We start from the raw sequence: 25,306 nt of genomic DNA on the forward strand, positions 1-25,306 counted from the left end.
AATGCACATGGCATTGAAAACAGAATTTTTGAAAAATGCATGATCTAATGGGAGACTGATGGCCACTGGGAGGAGCTCAGGAAGAAAAAACATCATGGTACACCTGCATCAGCACAACCAGATGCGTTCATCTGCCCTAAGACAGCTTTAGCACATAAGTTATATAACGGAATCGCAGTCAGAAAAATATATACCTACATCTGCATTTGATTGGAATGTGATCAGAATCTTGAAGAGCTTCCACCAAGGAGATAAAATGGAAGCCACGGCAGTCATAACATCTTTTAAAAAATTGGACTGCTGCTCACTGCACTTGTATAGGGAGTTGGTACGTAATTCAGATCTCCCAAATTTTATCAATGCACTGCTGTTTGGGAAATTTCCAGTTCTGCCCATTTAACATGACTTTGCGGAGGAAGATCTGCCTGGAGGAATCTGGGGCCATTAATTTCAAATGGCAAAGCAACATAGCTCTGGGAGGCGAATAGGAATCTCCTAACAACTCTCAGCACCTTTAACAAACCACAGTTCCTAGGATTCCCTGGGGTGAAATCTATGACTGTTTAAAGCTCTACAGGGGAAGCTATGGCCGTATCATGCCACTTTAATGTTTAGTGCAGATGGGGTGTGATTAAAAGGAAACACATCCGCAGCAATGAGTAATGCAGAGAGGTTAGGCATAGCTCTATGGAAGAGCAGAACTTCTAGGTGCTCAGAGAAGACTGGAGCAGAGTATCTGTAGAAACAATCAAGTGGCACGCCTTTGGAATTTCACCAATAGTCAAGATCCACGAACTGTTTTGTTTAAAAATGTATGCCATTTTTCAGGGATTTGCGCTTCTTAGGCATCTTACAGAAGATAATTAACTCCATAAAACAATCTTTAAAATACCAAGGAGACAATCTAATCACAAAACCTAAAACAGGTCTAAAGCTGTTTAAAAGCCAAGTCAAAGCACTTAAAAACATTTTAAAGCCATTTAATTGATTGCTATTTCAAACAAATACATTTTCAAGGTACACTTAAAAGCTAGGAGGCAGTTCCAAAGATACAGCACCACTACACAGCCTTCTGTTGAAACTTATTATCTCCTTCAGATAGACTGCAGATGGGGGGGGGGGGGGCGTTTCTATCACCTCAGGACCATGGGAGCAGTTGTACTCACTTAAGCAAGTTAATCTCACAGGCAAACAGCAAACTGCAAAAGCGCAGCCAGGTGTTAATAAGGGGTTTGCAGAATCAATACAGGACTGGTTGTAGAAACTGCAGCTGTAAATACAAAACCAGCTTCCATTATTTCCTCCAAAAGGTGTCACACACATTAAAGGCTTATTTAAAGAACATTCTTGTCATACACCATTTAATTTCATTGCACGATTTAAACACACACACACACACACACACACACACACACAGGCATATGATTACATTTCTTCAACCACAACCATGTGCAATACGTTTGCAAAATAGACAAGGCAATGCTGGGGGAGGGGGAGAGAGAGAAACAACCTGACAACCTGTCAAATCAACATTAAAGCGTTGGAGGGAAATAATTAACAATCACACCATGCTTGAACAAGTGTCACAAAGATACCACACAGCTAACGCATCCATTCTCAGTAGCAGAATCAATAATGTAAAACTGCTAAGTGTTTTCCCTCACTTCTGGTTTTTTTTTTGTTTTTTGTTTTATAAAAAACAACAACCCCAAAGTGGATTGATATTGTTTCTCCTAATTCTGTTTTAGCAGGATTTGGCAGAAATGTGGTTTCCAGCAACTGATATTCAGAAACATTGCTGTCTCTGACTATGTGGGCTGAGCACAGTCATCATGGCTAGTGGCCATCCATAGCCTTCTCCTCCATTAATTTGTCTAATCCTCTTCAAAAGCCATCTAAACTGGTGGTCATCATTGCCTTCTATGGAAGAGAGTTCCATAGTTTAACTCAGTGCTGCCTGAAGAAGTTCTTTCTTTTATCTGTCCTGAATCTTCATTGGATGTCCATGAGTTTGAGTGTTATAAGAGGGGGAGGGCCTTCTCTCTATCCACTTTCTCCATGCCATGAATAATTTTATAAACTTCTATCATGCCACCTTTTGCTCGTCTTTTCTCTAAACTAAAACGTCCTAAACACAGCAATCTTCACTCACAGGCAAAGGTTCCTTGTGCGATATGAGTGAGCCTAAGAGGAGGATATTTACCTCCTCTTTTCACCCTTATGTCACCAGAGATAACAAGCTCTTGTTCAATGCAGACACAATGGACACAGATGAACAGTGAGCACTGGCTTGTGGAGAGAGCCTTGGGTCTCCCTTTTGCCCTAGCCAAAGAGAAGAGAGCATTTGAGGCTGCCTTTGGGTGCTTTCTGGTGGGCTGTTTATTGACCAGTCACCCTGTTTGTTTTCAAGGAAATTACCGTAGTCATGCTGGATATTTAATGGGAGTTCATTCTGATTTGTTTGCATGGGGGTTAGATGTCCTCGGCTACATCCACACCATCATGTAAAGCACATTAAGGGTATTGGGAATTGTAGCTCTTTGAGAGGTAAACTACAGCTCCCATGATTTTTTTTTATTATTATTTTAGGACAGCTGTGTGCTTTACATGTATACTGTAGATGTGGCCATTGTGCCAAAGCAAATGTTCGTCCACACTTTCTAGTGGATTTCCCCCACCACTTTCCTTCTGGCAGAAAGTTTGTTCTTTAAGGGAAATGAGTTCATTGCACAAGACCTCCCTTATAAATTGAACCTTGAAAACAGTGGCAAGTCTGGAAGCAGATCATTGTCCAATCTTGCTCAATACTGACTACACTGACTGGCAGCAACTCTGCAGGGTGCCAGGCAGGAGTCTTGCCACAGACCTGCCTTTCTGACCAGCCTAGAGCATACCCTCCAACATTCCACAGATGAAAATAGGGACATTCCCCACACCCCAAACTGACCCTCCTCAAACACACCCCATTTTTGTCTCCATCCCTCACCCCACAGCATTTCCTATCAGAAGTAGGGCAAGTGCCGCCGCCACTTCACCAGAGAAAATCCCTTAATCCCAATTTTATTTTATTATTTGGTAGATTTACAAAAAGTAAAACACGCATCAATAAATAAATTTTAGAAAAGGGCAAGATTAGATGCGGACACATAAAGTGTATTTTTTTAAAAAATCAAGACTCCTTTTGCTCTGCTTTCCTCCCCCTTTCCTGCTGCAGCAGCCACAGCCTCTCCTCCTTGCCTATTCTCCAGCCGCCGCCATGAACTGTCCAATGGAGGAGCCTGGCAGCAGCGGCCATGGGGAGGCCGGGTGCTCTTTCGCAGCTTCCGCTGCAGCTTAGAAGCACAGTCTCCTCCTCCTCCGTGAGCTGAGTTCTGGCACCCTGGCAGGGGAAATAGGGACATTCTGGTATCAAATCAGAAGCTGGGATGACTTTCATAGTTCTGAGACTGTCCCTGGAAAATCAGGACACTTGGAGGGTATGCTAGAGTCCAGACACAGATGCAGATCACTTCCTCCCAGTTCATCAGATCCAAGGTAAAAGAAAAAAGAAAAAAAGAACATGAGCAGAAAGCTGCCTCAGAATCAAGAATTAAGAGATTTGGGGTCCAGCAACAGGCCATTTCTCTTAATTTGTTTTACAGTAACCAGGATACTGGAGAGATTTTTTAAAAATGGGGGGGGGGGAGAGATCTGGCGAGAAAAAGTGAGCGAGGATCAGAGAGAACAAAGTGAGCGCGGATCAGAGAGAGCAAGGTGATTGCTATGACACTAAGACAATTAATCACTGCCAGAGGTCAGGGGTCACACAGCAGTGCATGCTGGGAAGAGCAGCGGGGATTCTTAGGCACTGAATGAACAGAACTGGGGCTGGATGGGGTGAGCAGGAATAAACTGCTATGTCAGTGACTGAATAAGAGATTTGGGGTTCTTGTCACTTAACTACAAGCAAGCCCTTAATAATGAATTGATAGTGCATGGGGGGGGCCTTAACAATCCTTGTTTGTCAAAAGCACTAAAATTACCATTCATATTCAGTCTTCATACCTTTTTTTTTCTTTTTTTTTTTGGTAATGAACACCCCAGGCGACCTGTTTGATTAATAGATCACTACTTGACTGACAAGAACAAATGTGAGCACGGTGTGATTGTAAACGGTGCAAACATAAATCTACGCTGCTGCATTGCCAGTAAATAAGCCTCTTCATGAGCTAGACCTGAGAAGGAACAACACCCAGCAGACAAACAATTCACCACGCCTTCCAACATTTTTCCAATAAAAATAGGGATGTCCTATTCTATAATAATAATAAATTTATTATTTATACCCCACCCACCTGACTGGGTAGCCCAAGCCACTCTGGGCAGCTTCCAACATATATAAAACCACAAAAAACATTAAACATTTAAAAACTTCCCTATACAGGGCTGCTTTCAGGTGTCTTCTAAAGGTTGTATAGTTATAGTACTTATCTCCTTGGCTTGGGGGCGGGGTCACATAACTCCATACCCTCCAATGTTTCTTTGATAAAAACAGGGGCGCCCAGTTCCAAAATTTGTTTAGGAGCAAGGCTGCTGCTGGCTGAGCAGGCCTAAGCCTGGCAGAGGGAAAACAAGTCCTTAAAATAGTCTTTGAGTTATATCACCCTTTTTGCTGGCTTAACCTATGACAGGTTGTCACCACAAGTGACCAAGCTAAAGGATCTTAGAATCCCACCTAAGACCCCTGTCTCTGGTCCCGCTGCCAGAACACCCCCTTTTTAGGGTTTACAATCTGCTAGGCTTGGCTCAGGCAGCTTGGTCCCATATCTGAGCTGAGGATGGGGAGTTACACCTGCGTAGCCCAGCCTCAGCCATGGGTCTCCTGGATCTGCATCCTGACGGAGCTCCCATTGTGTCTAGTTTGGACCCAAGTATTTCTTGGAAAAAAGGAATCTTAAGCATGCCAAGGCCAAGCAAGGCCAAGACAGTATAAAACAAAATCAAGAACGGATTTTGTATATAATGGCCATAGCCAGGACACTCTACGCCAAAGCATGGAAAGAGCAAAGAGAGCCAAAGAAATTGGAAACAGTTAGGAACTTTTGGGAACAATTGGAAATAATGAATCTAACTGCAGTGATGCAATCTGGCAAACTAATAAAAGAAACAGTGATTAATTGGTTGCCTACAATAACACACATTAAAAGAGAACACAAAGTATGAAATACGGGATTAAATCAACTGCTGCTATGAGCAAAATAAAAGATTCTGACCCGGCCTGAGGAAGCTCCTATGAACGTCTCTGGATACCGAGGCGAGAATGCAGCAATCATAAGAACATATAAGAACCTGCTGGATCAGGCCAATGGCCCATCTGGTCCAGCATCCTGTTCTCACAGTGGCCAACCACATGCCGTTGGGAAACAGGCAAGTAGGATCGAAGCACAAGAGCCCTCTCCCCGCCTGTGGTTTCCAGCAACTGGTACTCAAAGATACTGCCTCCAAACATGGAGAAAGTGCATAGCCATCATGGCTAGCAGCTACTGATAGCCCTCTCCTGCATGAATTTGTCATTTTACAGCCATCCAAGTTGTGGCCATGCCTGCCTCCTATGGGAGAGAGTTTGATTGTTTATCTGCGCACTGCATGAATAAGTACTTTATTTTCTCTGTCCTGAATCTTCCAACGTTCAGCTTCATTGGATGTCCATGAGTTCTCGTGTTATGAGAGAGAAAAACTTTTCTTTCTCCACTTTCTCCATGCCGTGCATGGTTTTATAAACATCTATCATGTCACCTCTATCATGGGGGTAAGATGAGGGCTCTGCCACGTGAGATGTAGTATGTTATGAAGAAAGTGGCAAAGTTCAGCCAGCATCCTCTGCTGACGCCTGGAACTTCACTGACAAGACAGGGGGGTGAATTTTGGCTTACATCCTCTATCCTTACAAAGAAAGTGATTCTTACCCTGCCTGCATCCCCACTGTTTGGCCTGCTCCTGCCTCTTGTTTTCTCCAGTTCATTGATGGCAGAAGTAGAAAGAGAATCCGTGATGCTGCTGCTTTGTAACAGTTGTGTTTCCAGGTGGGCTGGCACAGATCATGTCACTGCGCTCTGAGGATGCTCTAAGGTGCGATGAGGCAGGACGTGCTTTGATGCAACCCAGAAAGGGAAAAAACTCTCTGAAGCCAAACGCCATTGACAGAAGAAAAAGAGAAGAGAAGAAAAAAGGCGCTGCTTAGTAATACCACAAGACATCTCCCCCTCGCCTTACAGTAATGTAAGAAACTGCCTAGTGCCTTATTGAGTTAGGACATTCAGCTCAATATTCTCCACACGGACTGGCAGCAAGGTTTCAGAGAGGGAACATTCACAGTCTTACCTGGAGACCCCAAGGATTGAAACTGAGACCTTCTGCATTAAAGCAGATACTCCACCACTGAGCTGACGTCTTTCCTTCAGAGATGGTTTTAGGGTAGCGTGGTCAGTTGGGCTGCACTGGGTGCCAGGGCTGCAACAATGATGTAGAATGGAGTGGCAGAGGATGCCGAAATTTACCATCACATAGGCTGCTGCTGAAATTTGAGAGCCCAAAGTCCACCACAGCTTCCTTAAGTCTTGAGTAGGGCACCAAGACCCTAAGGGTCTATTTCACAGAGGGTAAATCTATCAGTTGCTACTATCCATGACAGCTATAGTCTACCTTCATTGTGAGATGAAGCATGCCTCTGAATGCCAGGTGATTGTGAAAAGAGAATTCCTGCAAAGCTTTTTATGGCTACGATCGTATGAACTCTTACCTGGGACTAAGCGCTAATAAACTCAGTGCAATGTTCAAAGTGAAGTGAGATGGGATGGGATACCACTTCTCTTCATGTTTAAGCAGAGGCTGGATGGTTATCTGTCACGTATGATCTAGTTGAGATTCTTGCATTGCAGGAGTTTAGACCAGGTGACCCTCAGACTCTACAACTCTACAACTCTATGATTCTCTGATCGGCCACAGTGGGCCTAACACCCCCCATCCTTTTCCCTCTTCCACTTCAGGCACTTACTCACTTCTGGGTAAATCTACATAGGATTTCACTAAAAGATCATCAGTTGTAATTCAGTATCCAGTGAAGAATCTCAGAGGCAGCTGTGGCACAATAAAAAAGAAGTTTCAAATCAGTTTTGTAATTGAAATGGGAAGCCTTTGAGAAAATAATAAAAATACATAAAAAGAGGATGTTAAATTCCCAATCTGAACTGGAAGTTAGGTTGTTGTTTTTGACAAGATTTGGTCTTGCTGTTAAACCCATCCAGCTAAGCCTTCCCCCTGCCCCCAAACAGCAGTTTCAAGAAGTCTAAACACATGTGGACCATTAAGCCTGTTTGAGAAAGCATGAATCACTTTGGCCAACCCTAGAGACTACCAGGGAACATATTTCGTAATGTTTCTCATTCTACAAACATTCTAAAGGGTCTGATGGCAAAATGGGGCAATATGCTTTGGGACTTACATCTCTGCAGTCCTGTGTGCCATCTGCCCTGAGACCATGAGTAAATGAATTCAGATGCTCAGCCCCACCTAAAATCAGAGGCTCATTTTTGATACACACAAATCTAGATGTGCCCTCAAAATGTCTCTTAGCCTAAGAAAAAATCAAGACACATGGTCACATGTGGAGAGACATCTGGCCATTGATTTACATCCCAGATGAATTTATGATGTAGCACGCTACTTCCCAGCAATGTTCTTACTCTTGCAATTGCCTGTAATTGCCCCCCCACCCTGTTTTTGTTTTAAAATAACAATACAATTAAAAGAGGGGGGGGGGGAATGGCTGAGGAAATAGCTGATTTGCTGAAGGAGAGGAAAGATAGGAATTAATCAAGGATTAAGGCTATGGGTGGGGAAGAAATTAAGTTTGGTTTTCATTTTAACATGAACCAAAACACAGCTCTCCTTCCGAACAGAATGGAATATAAAACCTGGAATTTAGGCTGCTTTTCTCAACTGCCAAAATCTCTGGGTTAAAGGGTGGTATCTGGGTTGTCTGTGTTGGCACCTGGCAAGCTGGATTCCGATCGATGGGTGCCACTCAACATGCAATGGGTGATGAGGGCATATATAGAATTTGCTGCTAAGGAGAGCGCAGTTGAAGTGAATTAGAATTGCATCCTGCAGCATTTGCTTTGATGGCAGAGAATCTGTTTCAAAACCACTTTCACCAAATTCATACCATCCATTTAGAGCACTATGATACCACTTAAACTGTCATGGCTTCCCCCATAAAATTCTGGGAGCAGTGGTTTGTTAAGGTTTCTGATAGTTGTTAGAAGACCCCTATTCCCCACACTGGGCTACAATTTCCAGTTGTGAATCAGTCCCTGTGAAGACGGACTGATTGTTAAACCACTGTGGAAACTGTAGTACGCTTCAGGTTACAGACTCCACTAACCCAGAAATAGTACCTCAGGTTAAGAAGTTTGTTCAGGATGAGAACAGAAATCGTGCTCCGGCGGCGCAGCGGCAGCAGGAGGCCCCATTGGCTAAAGTGGTGCTTCAGGTTAAGAACAGTTTCAGGTTAAGAACAGACCTCCGGAACAAATTAAGTACTTAACCCGAGGTACCACTGTAATTGCAAATTTTGACGGATGGCTGCGATTTGGTTCACATATTGTTTTAGAAAGTACAAAGCTGATACTTTTGGCTTTAAAAGCAAACGGAATCATATTTCTCCCCCCACCCACCTATAGCTGTGCAATTCAAGCATCTTCCTTCCATCTGTTATAAGACCATGCAGCTTATTCAGCTTGGCCAGAGCAAGGTTGGCGGAGGAGGGGTACCTCTTGTTCTTTGCCTTCCAGCTCCTTTTTCATCTTTCTTGTGAATTTAGAAAGCTTCATCCTTTTGAACTCTTCATTTTTTTCAAAGGCTGCCACACAAGTTTAAGGTGTCTTGTTAGTTTTGTCCCTCCTCGAGAAAAGGTTCCCTCTGTAAAACTGTCTGGGCCGGTTTCCCTCCCTTTTGCTCTCAGAAGTAAGTTTGAGGTCCTGATCCTGTCCCTCCTCAGAAGAATCAGGATCAAAAGTGACATGTTGTTCCCCCTTGCTCCCCCTTCCACTTGAGTCCGGACAAGACATCGCATTGCCACAACACATTGGTCTTTCCTCTTTCATTACCAACGCACCCTGGTGGCGGAATTCCACAGAGCTCCCCTTGGTATTGTCAAGAATTGCAGAAAAGGAATTCAGGACAATGAAAGGAGACACAGTGGCTCCTCATACTTTGCAGCTCACACAAAGTGCAAGCTTTTGGGCCAAAGAGAAACCCAGATTTTGCTCTCAGAAAAGCATGCATGCATGCATTTCTTTACAAAGTGTTCGAAATGGATTAGCCAAATCAATTCCTCCTCCCCTCTCCCTGCACCTTTATGGAGCTCCTTTCCACACTGGCTGTTTGCCACAGAACCCTTGCATGGTGCAAAGGATTCTGGGTAAGTTTAGCCACTGGGTTTAAGGCTCAGGCCCATACATGCCGCTGCACAGCTGGTAGTTGCCATTTTAATTTCCACAATGCCCCCAAACCATCACTCCAGGGGATTTGTGGGAAATTTAAATGGTGGCCCCAAGACCCAACCCCCCCTTTTTTTATTTAAACATTTCTATCCCACCTTTTCACCATGGAAATCAAGGTAGTGTATGCAGTTCTCTCCCCCCCCCTTTTTATCTTGAAAACAACCCTTTGAGGTAGACTGACTCTACAGTGATTGGCCCAAGCTTCATAACTGAGTGGGGATTTGAACTCTGGTCTCCTAGGTCTTAGTCCAGCACTCTAACCACTACACCACAGAGAGGTTGGGGCCTTGACAGCTGCTATTGCCAATCCTCTAATAAACAACGATCTACCTAAGGAGCCTCAGGAGTTTCTGGAACATAGCATGAAAGCTGCTTACATAGATCAGTATGTGGACATGCGATTATTTTGCTTGTTTGGGTACTTCTGAACCCAAGTAAGGTTTCCTAAACGTGTCCCTGTCCCCTTACAATTCCCAGAGTGGGTTAACAATCAATCCCTCTTCACGGGGAACTGTAGCTCTGTGAGGGCAACAGAGGCCTCCTAACAACTAGCAGCAGCCTCAGTTCCCAGGAATCTTAACCAAGTATGGATGTAATTTCCCCCAGCACTCAATCCCAGAAAACAGAAACAAAACCATCCCAGAACACAGGCTAGTGTGCCATCTCATTTCTTGACACTCAGATTCTGGTTTCATTCTGTCACCTGAGCTGTTCTCTTGCAGCTTCGTTGCTGTTAATTGAGCCTTTGTGCCAGCATGTGCCCCAGTGCTGGCGCTGGGATGTCCTGGTGCCACAGACGCCACATCTCCATGCAAATGATTATTGGAGGTATCCAGCATGACGCAAACTTTGGCTTTTTTTCGACATCAGCAAAGGAGATAATTACTGTCATGTGTATGATTTGAAGGGGCTGTGTGTGTGTGTGTGCGCGTGTGTGCGCGTGTGTGTAGGCCTCGTGGCTTTCTTGTCAAGTTAGAAGAATTCATTAGAATTTCCAGCTGCCAGTAAAAAGCCTTCCTACATTCTGGGAGGTCCCAGTAATGGGGAAACACACACAAAAGGAAAACAGTTGTGCCAAAAACACATCCAGGCTTGGAAGCCATTTTATTACTCACACAGAAATAACTCTGGCTGGAGATCCTGGGCCTATGTTGATCTGCGTTCCTTCTTGCAGAGAACGGAAATTCCCATGTAAAATGTGTTAGGGATAGGGCTGCCGGAACTCCAGGCTGACCTGAAGCCTCCACGTTTGCCTGGTCCCCTCCAGGTGAGTAAGAGAGCATTGTTTTGTTTTGAAACTAAATTAAGACTATGTGTGTAAGCTTCAGCCCCACAGGATCTGTCTGTGAATTATTACATAGGCTCTCGGCGGGGGGAGGGGGGCTGCCTTCCTTTGCTCCCTCCTCTCCCAATTAACCTCCAGGGCTCAGTGGTAGCAGGGAAAGCAGAAGAAGAATCAACAGGGGTCGCTCTCAGGTTTTGGTCTTGAAATTTCAGGATCTGGGGTGCTCCTGAGTTGGCAACTTTAACTGAAAGGGCATTGCAAACTGGGGAGAGCCAGTGTGGTGTGGTGGTTAAGAGCGGTAGTCTCGTAATCTGGGGAACCGGGTTCGCGTCTCCGCTTCTCCACATGGAGCTGCTGGGTGACCTTGGGCCAGTCATACTTCTTTCAAGTCTCTCAGCCCCACTCACCTCACAGAGTGTTTGTTGTGGGGGAGGAAGGGAAAGGAGAATGTTAGCCGCTTTGAGACTCCTGAAGGGGAGTGAAAGGCGGGATATCAAATCCAAACTCTTCTTCTCTTCTTCTTCCTGTTCTTGAAACATCCACTGCCATCCAGGCTCCTTTCAAATAAGAGCCAAGATGTTTTGCTGGCCTTTCCGTTCTCATGGAATGGAAGAAGACATAGGATTATGGGGACAGGAAGTATCTTGTGTGGTATGGGGATATAGAGTTGAAATCTTCCCATCACTTCATCACACCTGTACTGATTTCCTAATAGGCATTGCATCAGGTTTATTACTAAGCTTGCAAGTGGGCTGTTTGCATTAGATTTTCATCTAATGGCTGCTACTTGTTTGTGGGTGGCTGATGCTGCCTTGCCTATCTATGTGCCTAGCTGCTCCCCCACACTCAACTTTGGTAAAAAGCTGACTCCTAGAACATCCTTCCAGTTCAGGAACTGCGGAGGGCGAAACACTGAAATGTTTTCCTTAGGAAATGACTAGTGCAGCTGTGCTTTTATTGATTTTAAGCTTGGAAAGTGAGATGTTGGAGAAGTGCTTTCTGGTATATAAGAAAGCTGACATGTTGCAAGTTCAAACTTTTAAATATTATTTAAGCAAGCAAGCCACCGGACCTCATGGAAGCAGATACCTTATCTGGCTTACTTGGTGCCATAGTACAAAGCCTTAATCCTGCCTGACGTATTTGCTCTGCTCTGCCAAACAGAATGCTGGGTTTGAACACTGGAGGGTGCAAAGAAGGCTCAATGAGGGGTGTGGCCTAGGGAGGACAGGGGGCCTGACTGAAGAGGAAGTGGAGCCTGGGAAGAGTCCCTGGAGGGCTACTTTTGGTCCCTGGCGCTGAGGTTCCCTAACCCTGTTCTAAGTAAATATCACAGGGCTCCACAGAGCACAAATTTGACATCTGCTGCTCTTACACACATACTAATACAGGTGCTTATAGTCAAGACTCTTCGGGTTTGAGATTATTCTCTTTGTGGTCATCTCCTAGACTACTGCTCAGAGGGTTGGACTAGATGACCCTTGGGGGTCCCTTCCAACTCTGATTCTATGGATTTATGATCCCCCACCCTCAGGAAATGTTGTTGTTGTTGTTGTTGTTGTTGTTGTTGTTGTTGTTGTTTTGTTGTTGTTGTTGTTGTTGTTGTTGTTGTCACAATTTACTTGCCCTTTGCCCCAGGCCCCAGAACAGGTTACAACTGTTAATGCACTTTTTTAAAAAATGAAGAAGTTCAAAACAACTTACAATCATAGAAATAAGGTGGATCCTAAAAAGATATATCTCAATTGTCGAAAGCCAGGGTAAGGAGGTGTGTCTTCAGTATTTGACAAAAGCTATACAACGAAGGTGACAGACGCACCTCTGTGGGGAGGGAGTCCCACTTCTTAGGGGCTGCCACAGAGAAACCCCCTCTCGGGTGGAGCAACTACCAAGAGGGCATTTTCTGTGATCTTAGCATCCAAGAAGGTTTGTAGTACGGAAGGAGGCAGTATATCTGCTGTCCCCCTACAACAGTACAGTGGTACCTCGGGTTAAGTACTTAATTTGTTCCGGAGGTCTGTTCTTAACCTGAAACTATTCTTAACTTGAATGGGGCCTCCTGCTGCTGCCACGCCACCGGAGCCCGATTTCTGTTCTTATCCTGAAGCAAAGTTCTTAACCTGAAGCACTATTTCTGGGTTAGCGGAGTGTGTAACCTGAGGCGTATGTAACCTGAAGCGTATATAACCTGAGGTACCACTGTATTGTAAAGCAACTTGATTTGTTTAAAAAAAAAAACACAACAGACTTACAGTTCAAAAATCATTGAGCCAGATCATTTCTGGAGGTCCCTCAACAGTGCTGAATTCTTCGGAGCCTCCTTTAGCCTTCTTAAGCACATGATCCCCACACCTGATGACTTCAAAAGTAAATAGAAATTAGGGAAAAAATAAATTGGGATAGGACTGGGAGGGGGGAAGAACACTGGTTGTCTGAATCCACCAGCTGCCCCAAGTATATAGAAGCAAGCAAAACCAGCTTGCCAGGTTTTTAAATCAATCTCTTGCCAATGTCTGAACTTTGAAGTCAACAGATGGGTCATAATGGAAACAAGCTCGTTGCCTCCCCCCCCCTCCCCACACACCTGGGCAAAAATCCCTCCCTTCGAGATGAATTTTGCAGAAGACAGATAAACTGGAATTACCCAAGTGTTCTCTGGCCCACTTCAAAGGCTGTGTTTTTTCTGAGGACATAATCAGATTCTGATGCTCAGAGCCTGGGCCCTACCAACTGCTCATTTGATCACAACTCAAAACGGTTTTGCCGCAGAAAGATACCTAATCAATTACAGAACAGACATCTGTTCCAGCTGACGTTACTGATGACTTGGTAGAATGTGCACTACAAAGTACGGCTGCAGAGGGAGGGCGAGCAGGTGGCTGTGGGACGGAGAGGGAATTAGTGGGGCAAGAGTAATTGCAACTGGCCTTCGTGTGGTCACTGAGAGGGAAAAGCAGGGGGCCTATTGGTCCCCAGTTGCAGCTGGGCTCCATGCATCCTTACTCAGAAACCTCACTACCATACAGACAGAACATTTAAAGCACTATCATACCATTTTAAACACTCATGACTTTCCTCAAAGTATTCTAGGAGGTGTAGTTTCTTAAGCAGACTGAGAATCGTTAGGAGGCCCCTATTCCCCTCACAGACTTACAGCTCCCAAAGTTCCTTGTGAAGAGGGATTGATGGTTAAGCCACTCTGGGAACTGTAGTTCATTGGGGGTGTTGGTGAACTGTAGCACAGGTAGTAGTAAATGACCATTCCCAGGATTGAGGGAAACCACATGCTTTCAATTCATCTGGCCTTGGAACTCTCCCCAGGCCACACACCCTCACTGATTCTCCCCAAGATTTTTTTACCTAGCTGAAATCTGTCCTTGAATTCTGATCATGCCACTTTCTTCCCTGGTTGGAACGCAAACAGGGGTGCGTGCAGAAACCAGTCTAGCAAACAATGTAAATATTTTACATATATTGCTCTGTCCACTTTTATCACCAGCCCCCAGAAGGGAATGTGGCCCTCAGCCAGAAAAGAGTTTCCCACCTAAGGTATCCCGCAATTCTGAAACTATGTATGCCATTAATAGAACACACCCAAAAAAGTTCTGTTGGCTCAAACTTCTTTTAATCAGGCAAGGCTAGCCTAATTCATCCCCATTTAAGTCAAAGGAGGGTTTTTTCTCTCCCCCCCCTTGCTTTTGTTTTTTCTCTCCCCCTCCCACCATCACAGATCATTCTGAACCATCCAGTTCCCCCGCCCCGGCTCTTTTTGGTGATTTTGTTGGCTGGTTTCCATTGAACATTCTTCATTGATCAATTCACTGGGCCCAGCTTTATCCTTGCCCAATCAGGACGAGAGCCCGCTGGATGGAGATGAAAATGTGCCTTGGAATCCTGTCTCTCTGCCTGTTCTGGCCAGGAGTTTTCTAGCATTCAGCAACCACACATGCGCGTGCGCGCGCACACACACACACACACACACACACACAAACAAACAAACAAACAAAAGCTTACTGAAGCCTGGCCAAATTTTAGCTGAATCACTCTGCTAAGCAAAGCTGCCAAATCTGACCCCCCCCCCCCCCGCAACACCCAGTGAAAGGCTGCCAATCTTTTGTTGGGAATAGGCCTCTTGACATTTGCTCAAGAGCAGCAGTGGCTCAGTAGCAGCAAAAGTCTCCTTGCATTGGGCTTCCGAAAGCCAGGGGTCTACTTTAAGTAATCTGGCTACTTCTCCATACTCACCGTTCTTCTCGGGGCTTATGCTTGTTTTTTGTTATTTTATGCACAGAGAAAGCTATAATCTAGCCTTGGAACAACACACACACACACACACACACACACACACACACAAAATTTGCATTTAGGGGGCTTCTTTGCAGCACCAAAATAGGCAGAAGTTAAAAGCACTGTCCGTGCGTGGAGTGAATGGCAAAGGCTTGTTTTTCATCTTGCCTTTATTGAGCAGATTCCCGCAGTTTACTTTTTTTCCGAGCATCTTCTGGCATCTTTGGATCAGCCGACAAAGAAATTCTTTTTGGACTCAGCATGCGGTCAAATGAAGATCCAGTTCAAAGTGACATGAAAATCAGAAATATTGGGTAGATAACAGGTATTGTCTATTTCAAGGCCTCTGTTCTTCATTGTCAGTAGTCCCCATAACTGGAGAGACATGCTCACAAAGAAGTAAGAAATGTTCAAAGTGGGCAACAGATGCTTTATTAGAAGGCAAACCTTGCTCTTTTTTCTATTCATTTCATCCTAACACAGGCAGGTTTCCAAGTGGGAAAAAAGCAGCTTTGAAGTTCTCTTCTTCTTTCCTCTCTCTCTTTTATTTGATGGGCTTTAAAAAAAAAAAGAGGATCCTAATTTCAAATCGCCAGTGAGGCCTTCTTAATGCTCTTAAGCTACAAAATATTATAAAGCTGTAATAACAGGATCATTACCAGTCCTCCTTTATATTTAGCACCTTGTCTAATTACTTAATTGGAAAGAGTCTTCTGATGACTAGCTCTTGCCGAATGAGCTTCCCACAAAGAGAGACCCCAAAGTCACCTTGATCTTGGCAGGTACGGTGTGAGAGTGAACCTTTGACTTTAGTAGCCTGGCAATTGTTAAGGAATATGTTCCATTGCCCTGGTGGAAATTTTCTCGCTCTCTCCCCTCCATATATATATATATATTCCCAAGAATTGTAATTTAGATATCACTCAGCGTTGACTACTATATTGTTCCGGCTGCTAACTGACCAGCCCTTTGTCAGACAGATTGTTAATAGTCCAAGACAGTTGGGTGATGCCTCATCAACAAGAGCCAACAGATAAGAAACCATCTCTTGATAGTTAGGAATCTCTCTGAGTTTTGGAATAAGATACCCATCAGGGTTTGTGTTTTGGAATAAGGTAACCCAACTCTAGCTGAGGGAAGGGGCAGAGAAACAGAAATTAGGCAGAAGGAAAGAGAGTAGAGTTTCTAGTTGGACTTACCTGGGCCTGGGAGGTGCAGTCATGGTGGCGGTCGGGGGGGGGGGCACTGTCCAAGTTGCTGTCAGGCAGGTCTGCCTCACAGGAGTTTCATAACTTTCAACAAAGCAAGTATTATAAAGGCAGTGTAAGGCTGCATTTTATTTCATAGGAAGGAAACTTCAGCTGGTACTGCCGTCCATAGAACTCACCACTCGGAGAAGTGAGGAGCGCTTTCTCAACTGAGTGAAGCAAATGGCCTGCTAAATGAGGGCAATGGCACATCTATTCCAGCATCCTGTTCTCACATTGGCCAATCAGATGCCTACAGGAAGCCTGCAAGCAGTACGTGAGTGGAACAGCACTCTGCCCACCTGTGATCCCCACCCCCCAAAAAAACTGGTATTCAGAGGCATATTTCCACCAACAGCAGAAGTGGAACATAGCCATCGTGGCTACTAGCCATTTTTTGAAATGAACTTTTTCAGATTAAAAAAACTACAGTTTAAGGGTGGGGGAATGAATGTAACCACATGCCTCCACTAGAAGCCAACAAACAAAAAGAGGGGCCAAAGAAATCAACTGGTGAAACATTAAAGAGAAGTGTTAATTTGGCTTCGGGAGAAAAGCCACAAGAGGGCCATCTCAGTCTCCCAAGAAAAGCCGTTCCAAGGTTAGGGGGCTACAGGAAAGAAAGGCCTGTTTCTTGTGGAGGGTAATCTAGGCTCCAGCAACATCTAGAGGACCACAAATGCCCCATAGCTGGAGTCCACTTCTGTCCATGCCCTTCACAAAATCTGATAGTCTTTAAGGTGCCACAGGACCTTTCACCGATGGACTACAACTGACTAATAGGGCTACCCCTCTGGAATTTTTCACCCATTCAAGGATTTACATATGGTAGAAGGAAAAGCAAGCATATGTACAAGAGAACATGTGATCCAGACACTCCACGTGGCAGTTGTGGAAGAGTCATTGCTCAGTGGTAGATAATTCATGGTGCATGCAGGAGGTCCCAGGGTCAATCCTTGGAGGTCTGCTGCCAGTCGTTGGCTACATTCACAGTGTACAAGCAAAACTTCCTGATATGGCTTTAAATGGGTAGGGCTTTCCCCAAAGAATTCTGGGAGCTGTTGTTTGCAAAGGGTGCTGAGAGTTATTAGGAGGCCTCTATTCCTCTCCAAGAGATACAATTCTCACCCTGTGAACAGGGATTGACTGTTAACCACTCTGAGTATTGTAGCTCTGAGTTGAATAAGGGCCTTGTAACAGCTCTCAGCACTGCTAACAAACTACAGCTTCCAGAATTCTTTGGAGGAAGCCAGAACTGTTTAAAGTGGCATGAAACTGCTTTAAATGTGCGGTGTGAATGTGGCCACTGTGGCCACTATTGAGCTAAATGGACCAATGACCTGACGTGTTATAAGGCGTCTTCCTATGTTCCTCTAGTTCTCATATGAGCTTACGCCTGACTTGTCAGATACAAGAGCTTCTGCCTCAAAGGAGAAGGGAAAGATAATCCAGGCCATGTTTGTTCACATACAGGACTGAGCGTTGAGCTTAACATAAATGATGGCAGTTGCCTTATGCTCTCCGGCTGAGAAAGGTTCCCCACCCCACATAGTCATTACATCTCAAAGCTGTTATCTGCTTATTCAGAAATAATTCTGATTCTGTGCAAACCTGCATTATTACTGCCAGCAACCTCTCATTTGTTTACAGCAAGGGGTGGGGGAAATGGCGCTATTCAACAGGGCGCAACGGAAAACAGCTATTACTTATAATCCGCAGAACCTAGGCATTGTTATTTGCCGTTACTGACATTATGCTCAAATACTAAACTATCAATTTCAGAGGAATGCAAATCTCTCTTTATTATGGCAACAACAGCAATTTCCAATTGTCATCCCTTTTGTGCTCGTAAGTGAAGAATTAAAATGTCAGTGTTCATTGTTAGTTCTTCATATTTTATGGATTACGCTTTTTGTGCGTGTGTGTGTGAAAATGTTTTGGAAGCCACGCCACAATAAGAGAACTTCACAGAGGCGGAAAAAGGAAGTGAATTATTTAACACACGGAGGCGATGAACTTCATTATCCCAAATACAAGCATATTGAAAGACGCTTTGCTGTGAAAAGAGAATTCAGTACAGTAACATGAAATTGGAAACACTGAATGCCTGCACAGAAACAAAGGCGACGATCTACAGAGAACTAATCTAAAAGGCACCGAGATGCCAGGTAGAGGAGATGAATAGATTAAAAAGATACCAAATAATTGTTTCCCTGGCATTGAAGTTGACCTGATATAAAGTCATTCATGTAGCATAAATGTCCAAAATTATTTTATTTTTATCAGGGTTGCCAACCTGAATCAAGTTAGCCTGGAATCCTGACCCCACTTACCAGGGAGTAAGCTCAATCGAATTCATTGGGACTTACTTCTGAGTAGAAGTAGTTAGGATTGCAGCCTTAGAATACTATCTGAACCCAAGATCCACAGGGATGAGAGAGCTTGAATTCAGAAGATCTTGGGCTTTCCTAGCTCAGCTGATGTAAGTTAAACTGGAGTAATTTATCCCAACGTTAAGTCCCCCTATTACTGCCATAGAGATACAATTCCCAGAGTTCCCTGGGAAGAGGGCTTAGCTGTTAAACTGCTCTGGGAATTGTGGGTCTGTGAAGGAAACAGTCTCCTAAGAACTCTTAGCACCCTTAACAAACTACAGTTCCCAGGATACTTTGGCGGGGGAAACTATGTCTCTTAAAATGGTATCATAGTGCTTTCAATATATAGTGTGGATGTGCCCAGAGATTGCTATGTGGGGAAGTATCCTAAACTGTGCTCTCCTGCTGGAAGCCTGAGGTCGTACAGCCTGGGGAAAGCTCTGTGTCATGTGATTCTGCTGAACACTAGAAAAGAAATACCACTTACCAGAGGTCTGGGGATTTCTTAAAAGATTTGCTGCTGAAAGAAATCCAAAGTGGTACTTCCCTTGGCCTCGCTCCCACACCTAAAAGCCACAGACACATCTGGAGCGGTTGTGTCATCGTCATCTCGCTTGGAATCCTGCAACTGAAAGGTTTTTGGTTTTTTTTTACACTGCAAGCTCTTCAGGGCAGGAATGTTACGTGTTATGCTGTATGTTTATGGTACTCTATAAATAATGGTTTTCCCTCCATTAATTATTTTTGTTCCCTAGTTGCTTTAAGTGAACACAGCCATTTACAAGTATATAAAACACAAGCCTTTTCTGCCCCCGAGGAACTTGTAATGTATAAGATTGCTAACACTCCATGATTTGTGGAATGTGCGTTACTTATTTCACAGGGAGGCAGTGCGATTTCATATCCACAAAGGAACGGAAGCGTTCGCTTAAGCAGTACCTCCCATCTGTTCGAGGGAGAAAGATTTGGGGTTTCCAAGGTCAAAAATTCAATAAGGCTTTAGGGAACAGAGTTTGGGGTCGCCAACAGTCTTGCATTAGAAAGAAACTTGGGGTAAGAGAACAGGGCTATGTAACTTTACCCACTTTCATAGGGTCCCTACAGGCAAGTTGGGGATCTTTACTCAAGTACAAACACACACACACACACCCCTACCTCCTTCAAGGCTGGCTTTGGCTCTGGCCTCCCAATAGTCTCCACAAAAACAAGCAGGGAAAGACTCCTGTTCCAGAGCTGAGAAAGGAAAATAAGAAGCATATCTTCTGTTCTGAATGAGAGAATTCTTGAGAATGTTCCTCCTCCTTCTGTTTGGTACATAGGTCGCATCCACACCAGACATTTAAAGCATACTCATACCACTTTAACAGCAATAAAGGTAAACACGATGGGACCCCTGACCATTGGGTTCAGTCACGGACGACTCTGGGGTTGCGGCAGTTCCCAGCAACCTTTAACATACTAAAGTTCCCAGGATACTCCACAACTGCTAAGGTTGTGCAAGAGGGCTTTAAGTAGGTGATGAAGAAGGTGTAGCCTTAGGAAGCTGCCTCAGACCTAGTCAGGCTGCCTGTTCATAAGAACTAAGATGAGTCTGCTAAGATCAAGCCAATGGCCTATCTAGTCCAGCATCCTGTTCTCACAGTGGCCAACCAGATGCCTGTGGGAAGCCTGGAAACTGGACACCAGTGCAACACCATAGGTCAGTGGTAGAGCATCTGCAGAAGGCCTTGGGTTGAATCCCCAGCATCTCCAGGAAGGTCTGGGAGAAACCTCCCCCCTAGTCTGAAATCCCAGAGAGCAAGGATCATTCCTTGTGGACAATATTGAGCTATGATGATTCAACTCAGTGTAAGGCAGCTTCCTTTGTTCCTGCACTGAATCGACCCAATTCAAGGTAATAATGGCTGCAAAGGTTCCCAACCAAAAACAAACTGCAAAAGGTCTCCTGCATATTGGCAAGATTTAAAAACACATTGTAATGCCTTGCTCAAAATGGGTTCCAGAACTGCCAACTGCAGGGCTGGGGGACCTATGGCCCTCCAGATGTTGTTAGATTACATATCCCATCATTCCTGGCCACCTCAGCTGGAACTGATGGGAAATAGGAGTCCTAAACATCTGGAGTGCCTCAGATTCCACATCCCTGGTCCACCGGAAGAACATCTGAAGGAAAACAACAAAGTTTCTTTTCTTATCTACTACTGAGAACAACCTTTTAACTATGGGCAGGTCCACACAACACATGACTTCCTCCAATGAGTCATGGGAACTATGGTTTGCCAAGGGCACTGGGAATTGTAGCCCTGTGAGGGGAAACTATACTTCTCAGGATTCTTTGGGGATATAGTGTGCTTTAATTGTTCATTTAATATGATTTGACAGATGCTGAAATCTGGCATATTAGGAAAGAGAGCCTTTCACTCTTAACATAATCATCTGTCAGTATTTTAAAAGAAACCCCAAAACATAGAAAAATACATTTTACATGCAAAAATCTGCTCGGAAGAATAGGAATGTATTCTTAAACGAAGCTGCTTTAAACAAAGCCAGTCCATGGGTCTATCTAGCTCCATCTTGCATACAGTCTTACCTTGGGTTAAATATGCTTCAGGTTGAGCGTTTTCAGGTTGCATTCCGTGGTGTCCTGGAAGTAACGGAACAGGTTACTTCCGGGTTTTGTCGCTCGCACATGCGCAGACGCTCAAAATGATGTCACGCGCAGAAGCGGCGACCCGCGCACTCGCAGATGCGGGTTGCGTTCTGCTCAGGATGCGAAGGGGGCTCCAGAACGGATCCTGTTCACATCCAGAGGTACCACTGTACCCTGACTGGCAGCAGCTCTCTAGGATTTAAGGCAGGGGACATTTCCAGCTCCACCTGGAGATGCCAGGGATTGAACCTGGGATTTCTGCATGCAAACCAACTGCACTAGAGTGAGCTAAGGTTAAAGGCGGAACTTTTATTCATACCAAAAAGAAGAAGAAAAGGTAGATAGAGGGAATCTGTATAAAAGTTGCATTCGTGAGACATTTTCAGCTGTTACATTTTGAAAATCCTCTTTTGTCATAGTGCCAAAAGTTCACAAAGGGAGATCTATGAGTAAAAATTTTCCATTTATTCTTGAAGTGTTGCTCTGCCTGACCAATAGTGTCAGAAGTGCGTAAAGGATGATCTGAACAGAGAGTTGCCTTGTTATGAACCAAATACACCATCCCTTGTAAGCAACTCCTTATTCAGACTCCTGTTCAGGAACTTGGATATGATCACAATGCTGGAAAGGTCAGGAAGTACCTACTCAAAAGATGGAAAATGTTTCTATAATCAAATACCGGGTGAATAACCTCTGGCATACTACTTCCTCTTAACTCGCTCAGCTTTTAACATCTGGACCTGGACTTAAGGGCACTTGACACAATTAGGCCTGTAAACGCTGTGTCTTTTAAAACATCCTGCTTTCATGGAAATAGTTTCTCCAATGGTGGATACCTGCTCTTGGCTCAGATAGGAATTGCCTCAGTTGAACTTTCTCACAAAGTTTGGGGAAAGGGCATCTACTCTGTGTGCAGAAGGTCCCAGGTTCAATCCCCAGCATCTCCAGGTAAGGATGGGAACAGTGGAGGCTGGTCCATTTGGGCGAGTAGAGCACAGCTCCACCAACTTCACTCCACCCTCAGTCAGTCCCCAACTTCCTTCCTTATGCAACCAGCCCAGAGGGAGGCAGAATCTGCCCACTTCCTTTTCTTTAATCTTAGTGCTGCCTCTTGTAGAATTCAGACAGGAGGAGGAGGATGGGGACAAACTAGAATTTGTTGGCTCTGCCTGTGATTGGCTCTTTGGCTCCATCTACTGTTGGCCTCCTGCCTTGCCAGTCCCAAGCCACTACTGGCTGGGAATCTTCCCAGTCCCAAACCCTGGAGAATCACTTCTGTGGAGACACGATGTTGCCAGTCTTCATGTCAGGTTTGCAGACATCTTTGTAATGCAGAGTTGGTCTGCCAATTGGCCTGGTGCCAGAATCCCCAGATCACACCCTTGGGGATCCTGCCATTTTTCTTTCTCTGGACATGACCAAGCCAGTGTAGACATCGCCAAGACAGGAGTGTGAACATGCTGGGAATGTGGGCTTTGGAGAGCACATCTTTGTTTGGAATTCTGTCCTCTCGTGTGATACCTAAAATCCTTCTGATGCAGTGCATGTGGAAGGCGTTGAGGCATCAAACCGGACGGTTGTAAGTTGAAAGAAAATGAGGAGAAATAGATGTCACTGCCCAGTTGCTCATTGGGTTTCTACCAGGCAATCAAGCAGAGGGTACCAATGTTGTGGTGAAATGGCAGAAGCTGGTGGTGATGGCAGTGAGGAGGGAGACTCCTGCCACATCTTCACCATACAGTGAGTGGTGAACACCACCTCAGCCCTTCCATCACTGTGGTCTAGCTGGAGATGCCCTTATATTCTTTCAAATAGCAGAGAGGAAGCATTTCTTCACAGCTAACATCCCTGAACAGAATACCATTTCAGCATTAGGTCTTACGTGTTTAATCTCAGCCCTGTTTAAAAAAAGAAAAACCAGCTTCAACCAAATGATTTTATTTTTAATGAAGGCACAAAGGAAGGAGATTGGTGTAAACACACTTGTGTCCCGAAGTTTGTTTGGAGAGGAGATTGACTTTCAAATTAGCTGGCTTTTCAAACATTTCAAAAAACATAGTCAAAATGCAAATGGGGCATAAATGGCCCTTTAGTAAATGCTCATTCAACATTTATTCTTTCTCAAATCATCTTTTTAAAGCGCTTTCATGGTAATGTTGAGACGATGTGACATTAGAAAAATTGCTTTGACATGCTAAGGGGTTCCCAAGATTAACAGAAAGAGAAGGAACAAGATAACGCTTTCAAAAGACCTATTTCAGAGGAATTATTACTTCCTTTGAAAGTCTTCCAAGGTTGCAGTGCATTTAAGCTTGTTGGCATACATGTAAATGAAGGACTACAAAAGTATTCTCCTACATTCAACTTGAATTAAACCTTGAGGCTAATGTTCAGGAATGACAATAAAGGCTGGATCTTTGGCTGGAGAAAATAAAAACCTAAAAAGGACCCTTTTTACTTCAGATATCAATGAGAGAGAATTGGTTTTTCTTCTTTCTTTTTTAAAGTATAACTATATAAAAATAATCATTTTAATTCCCATTATGATATTGCTCAAGCCATTGGCCTTGATCTGATTGAATAAGAGAACTTCTAAGGATTACTTTTTATATAAAAAAATACATTAAAGCATTAACATATGAGGAACCAGCTGCAAGAAAATAGCTGCTCCAGCATTCTGAACAGGTGGCTTCACCATCAGTTTTTGTCTACAAATATTTGGTTTAATAATAGGAGGGTGGGGGGATATTACAGGAAATGTATTGGCCTAGTTCATAATGGTATACCATGGTTTATGAAACCATGATTTTGGATATTTATTTATTATTTCATATATATATATATATATATATATATATATATATATATACACACACACACACAGACACCCTGAAAGCAGTTTACAAAAAGAATAAAACAATAAAATTATCAGTTAGAATAGTTTAAAATAGTTTAAAACATTCAAATAATAATTAAAATCAGTAATGAACTAAAAACATCAAAACACATGTGAACATTGTACATACCTGGGTAGGTTTGCCTTGGGCCAGATTCATCAGGTTCTTATGTTCTCAGGACTAAACAATAATGTTTCTTAGCAGGTGCCGAAAAGAGTATAGTGAAAGTGCCTGCCTAATGTCAATAGGAAGGAAGTTCCAAAGTGTAGGTGCTGCCACATCAAAATATTGATTTATTACAAATGCAGAACGAGTATTATGTGCCACCTGTAACTGTGCCAGATCTGCAGATCAATTTGGCTGCATAGTGTTGTACACATCAGAGAGGAGGTGGGGATATCTTCACCCAACATACATTACCTTTTTGGTTTCCCTGCCCATGCAACATATACACCCCATGATCAGAATGCATGTACACAAAGTTGTTATCTCCGCATGAATGTTCATCTACTCAAGTGCAATGGTTGTCTCAAATGTCCACACCTAGCTTAAGTACAAGGGATGCGGGTGGTGCTGCGGTCTAAACCACTGAGCCTCTTGGGCTTGCCAATCAGAAGGTTGGCAGTTCGAATCGCCGCGATGGGGTGAGCTCTCGTTGCTCAGTCCCAGCTCCTGCCAACCTAGCAGTTCGAAAGCACGACCCAAATAACTGCAAGTAGATAAATAGATACTGCTCTGGTGGGAAGGCAAACGGCGTTTCTGTGCGCTGCTCTGGTTTCGATGTTCCATTGCACCAGAAGCGGTTTAGTTGTGCTGGCACATGACGCGGAAAAACTGTCTACGGACAAACACCGGCTCCCTCAGCTTGTAAAGCGAGATGAGCGCTGCAACTGGACTTAACTGTCAGGGGTCCTTTACCTTTACCTTAACTACAAAGTGAATCTGGCTGAATCCTCTAGTCAGACTGAAGCTGGTTTGAGATGGGTGGGACTGGACTGAACAGCAGGATAGCTTTAAAAGAGG

At 44.1% G+C, this 25,306-nt stretch overlaps 1 protein-coding gene and 1 long non-coding RNA gene across 11 annotated transcripts in view; one reads left to right on the top strand and one right to left on the bottom strand.

Annotated features, from left to right (window-relative positions):
• LOC307223104 (uncharacterized protein) overlaps nucleotides 1-25,306 on the bottom strand; it is a 131,459-nt gene that overhangs the window by 50,739 nt on the left and 55,414 nt on the right. For 7 of the 10 annotated variants that reach the window (XM_079988950.1, XM_079988954.1, XM_079988948.1 and 4 more), the window contains 3 exons: nucleotides 19,224-19,364; nucleotides 7,038-7,116; nucleotides 5,946-6,160 (listed from right to left, as the gene is read on the bottom strand). Coding sequence is in view for 1 of the 10 variants with exons in the window: in XM_079988954.1 (XP_079845080.1) it covers nucleotides 7,107-7,116; nucleotides 19,224-19,364 (151 nt within the window). In the remaining 9 variants the exon portion in view is untranslated. Of the gene's footprint in view, nucleotides 1-1,023; nucleotides 1,271-5,945; nucleotides 6,161-7,037; nucleotides 7,117-13,174; nucleotides 13,187-15,523; nucleotides 15,671-19,223; nucleotides 19,365-25,306 lie in introns of those variants that run through there. The other 3 variants (XM_079988952.1, XM_079988953.1, XR_013841947.1) reach the window with 3 other exon arrangements.
• The window catches only part of LOC307223135, a 66,930-nt gene continuing 52,253 nt past the window's right edge, over nucleotides 10,630-25,306 (top strand). Inside the window, exon 1 of the long non-coding RNA XR_013841976.1 lies at nucleotides 10,630-10,809. This is a non-coding gene — a long non-coding RNA (uncharacterized lncRNA). The remainder of the gene's footprint in view (nucleotides 10,810-25,306) is intronic.

Source organism: Podarcis cretensis, assembly GCF_951804945.1.
Source record: "Podarcis cretensis genome assembly, chromosome: 8".
NCBI lineage: Eukaryota > Metazoa > Chordata > Lepidosauria > Squamata > Lacertidae > Podarcis > Podarcis cretensis.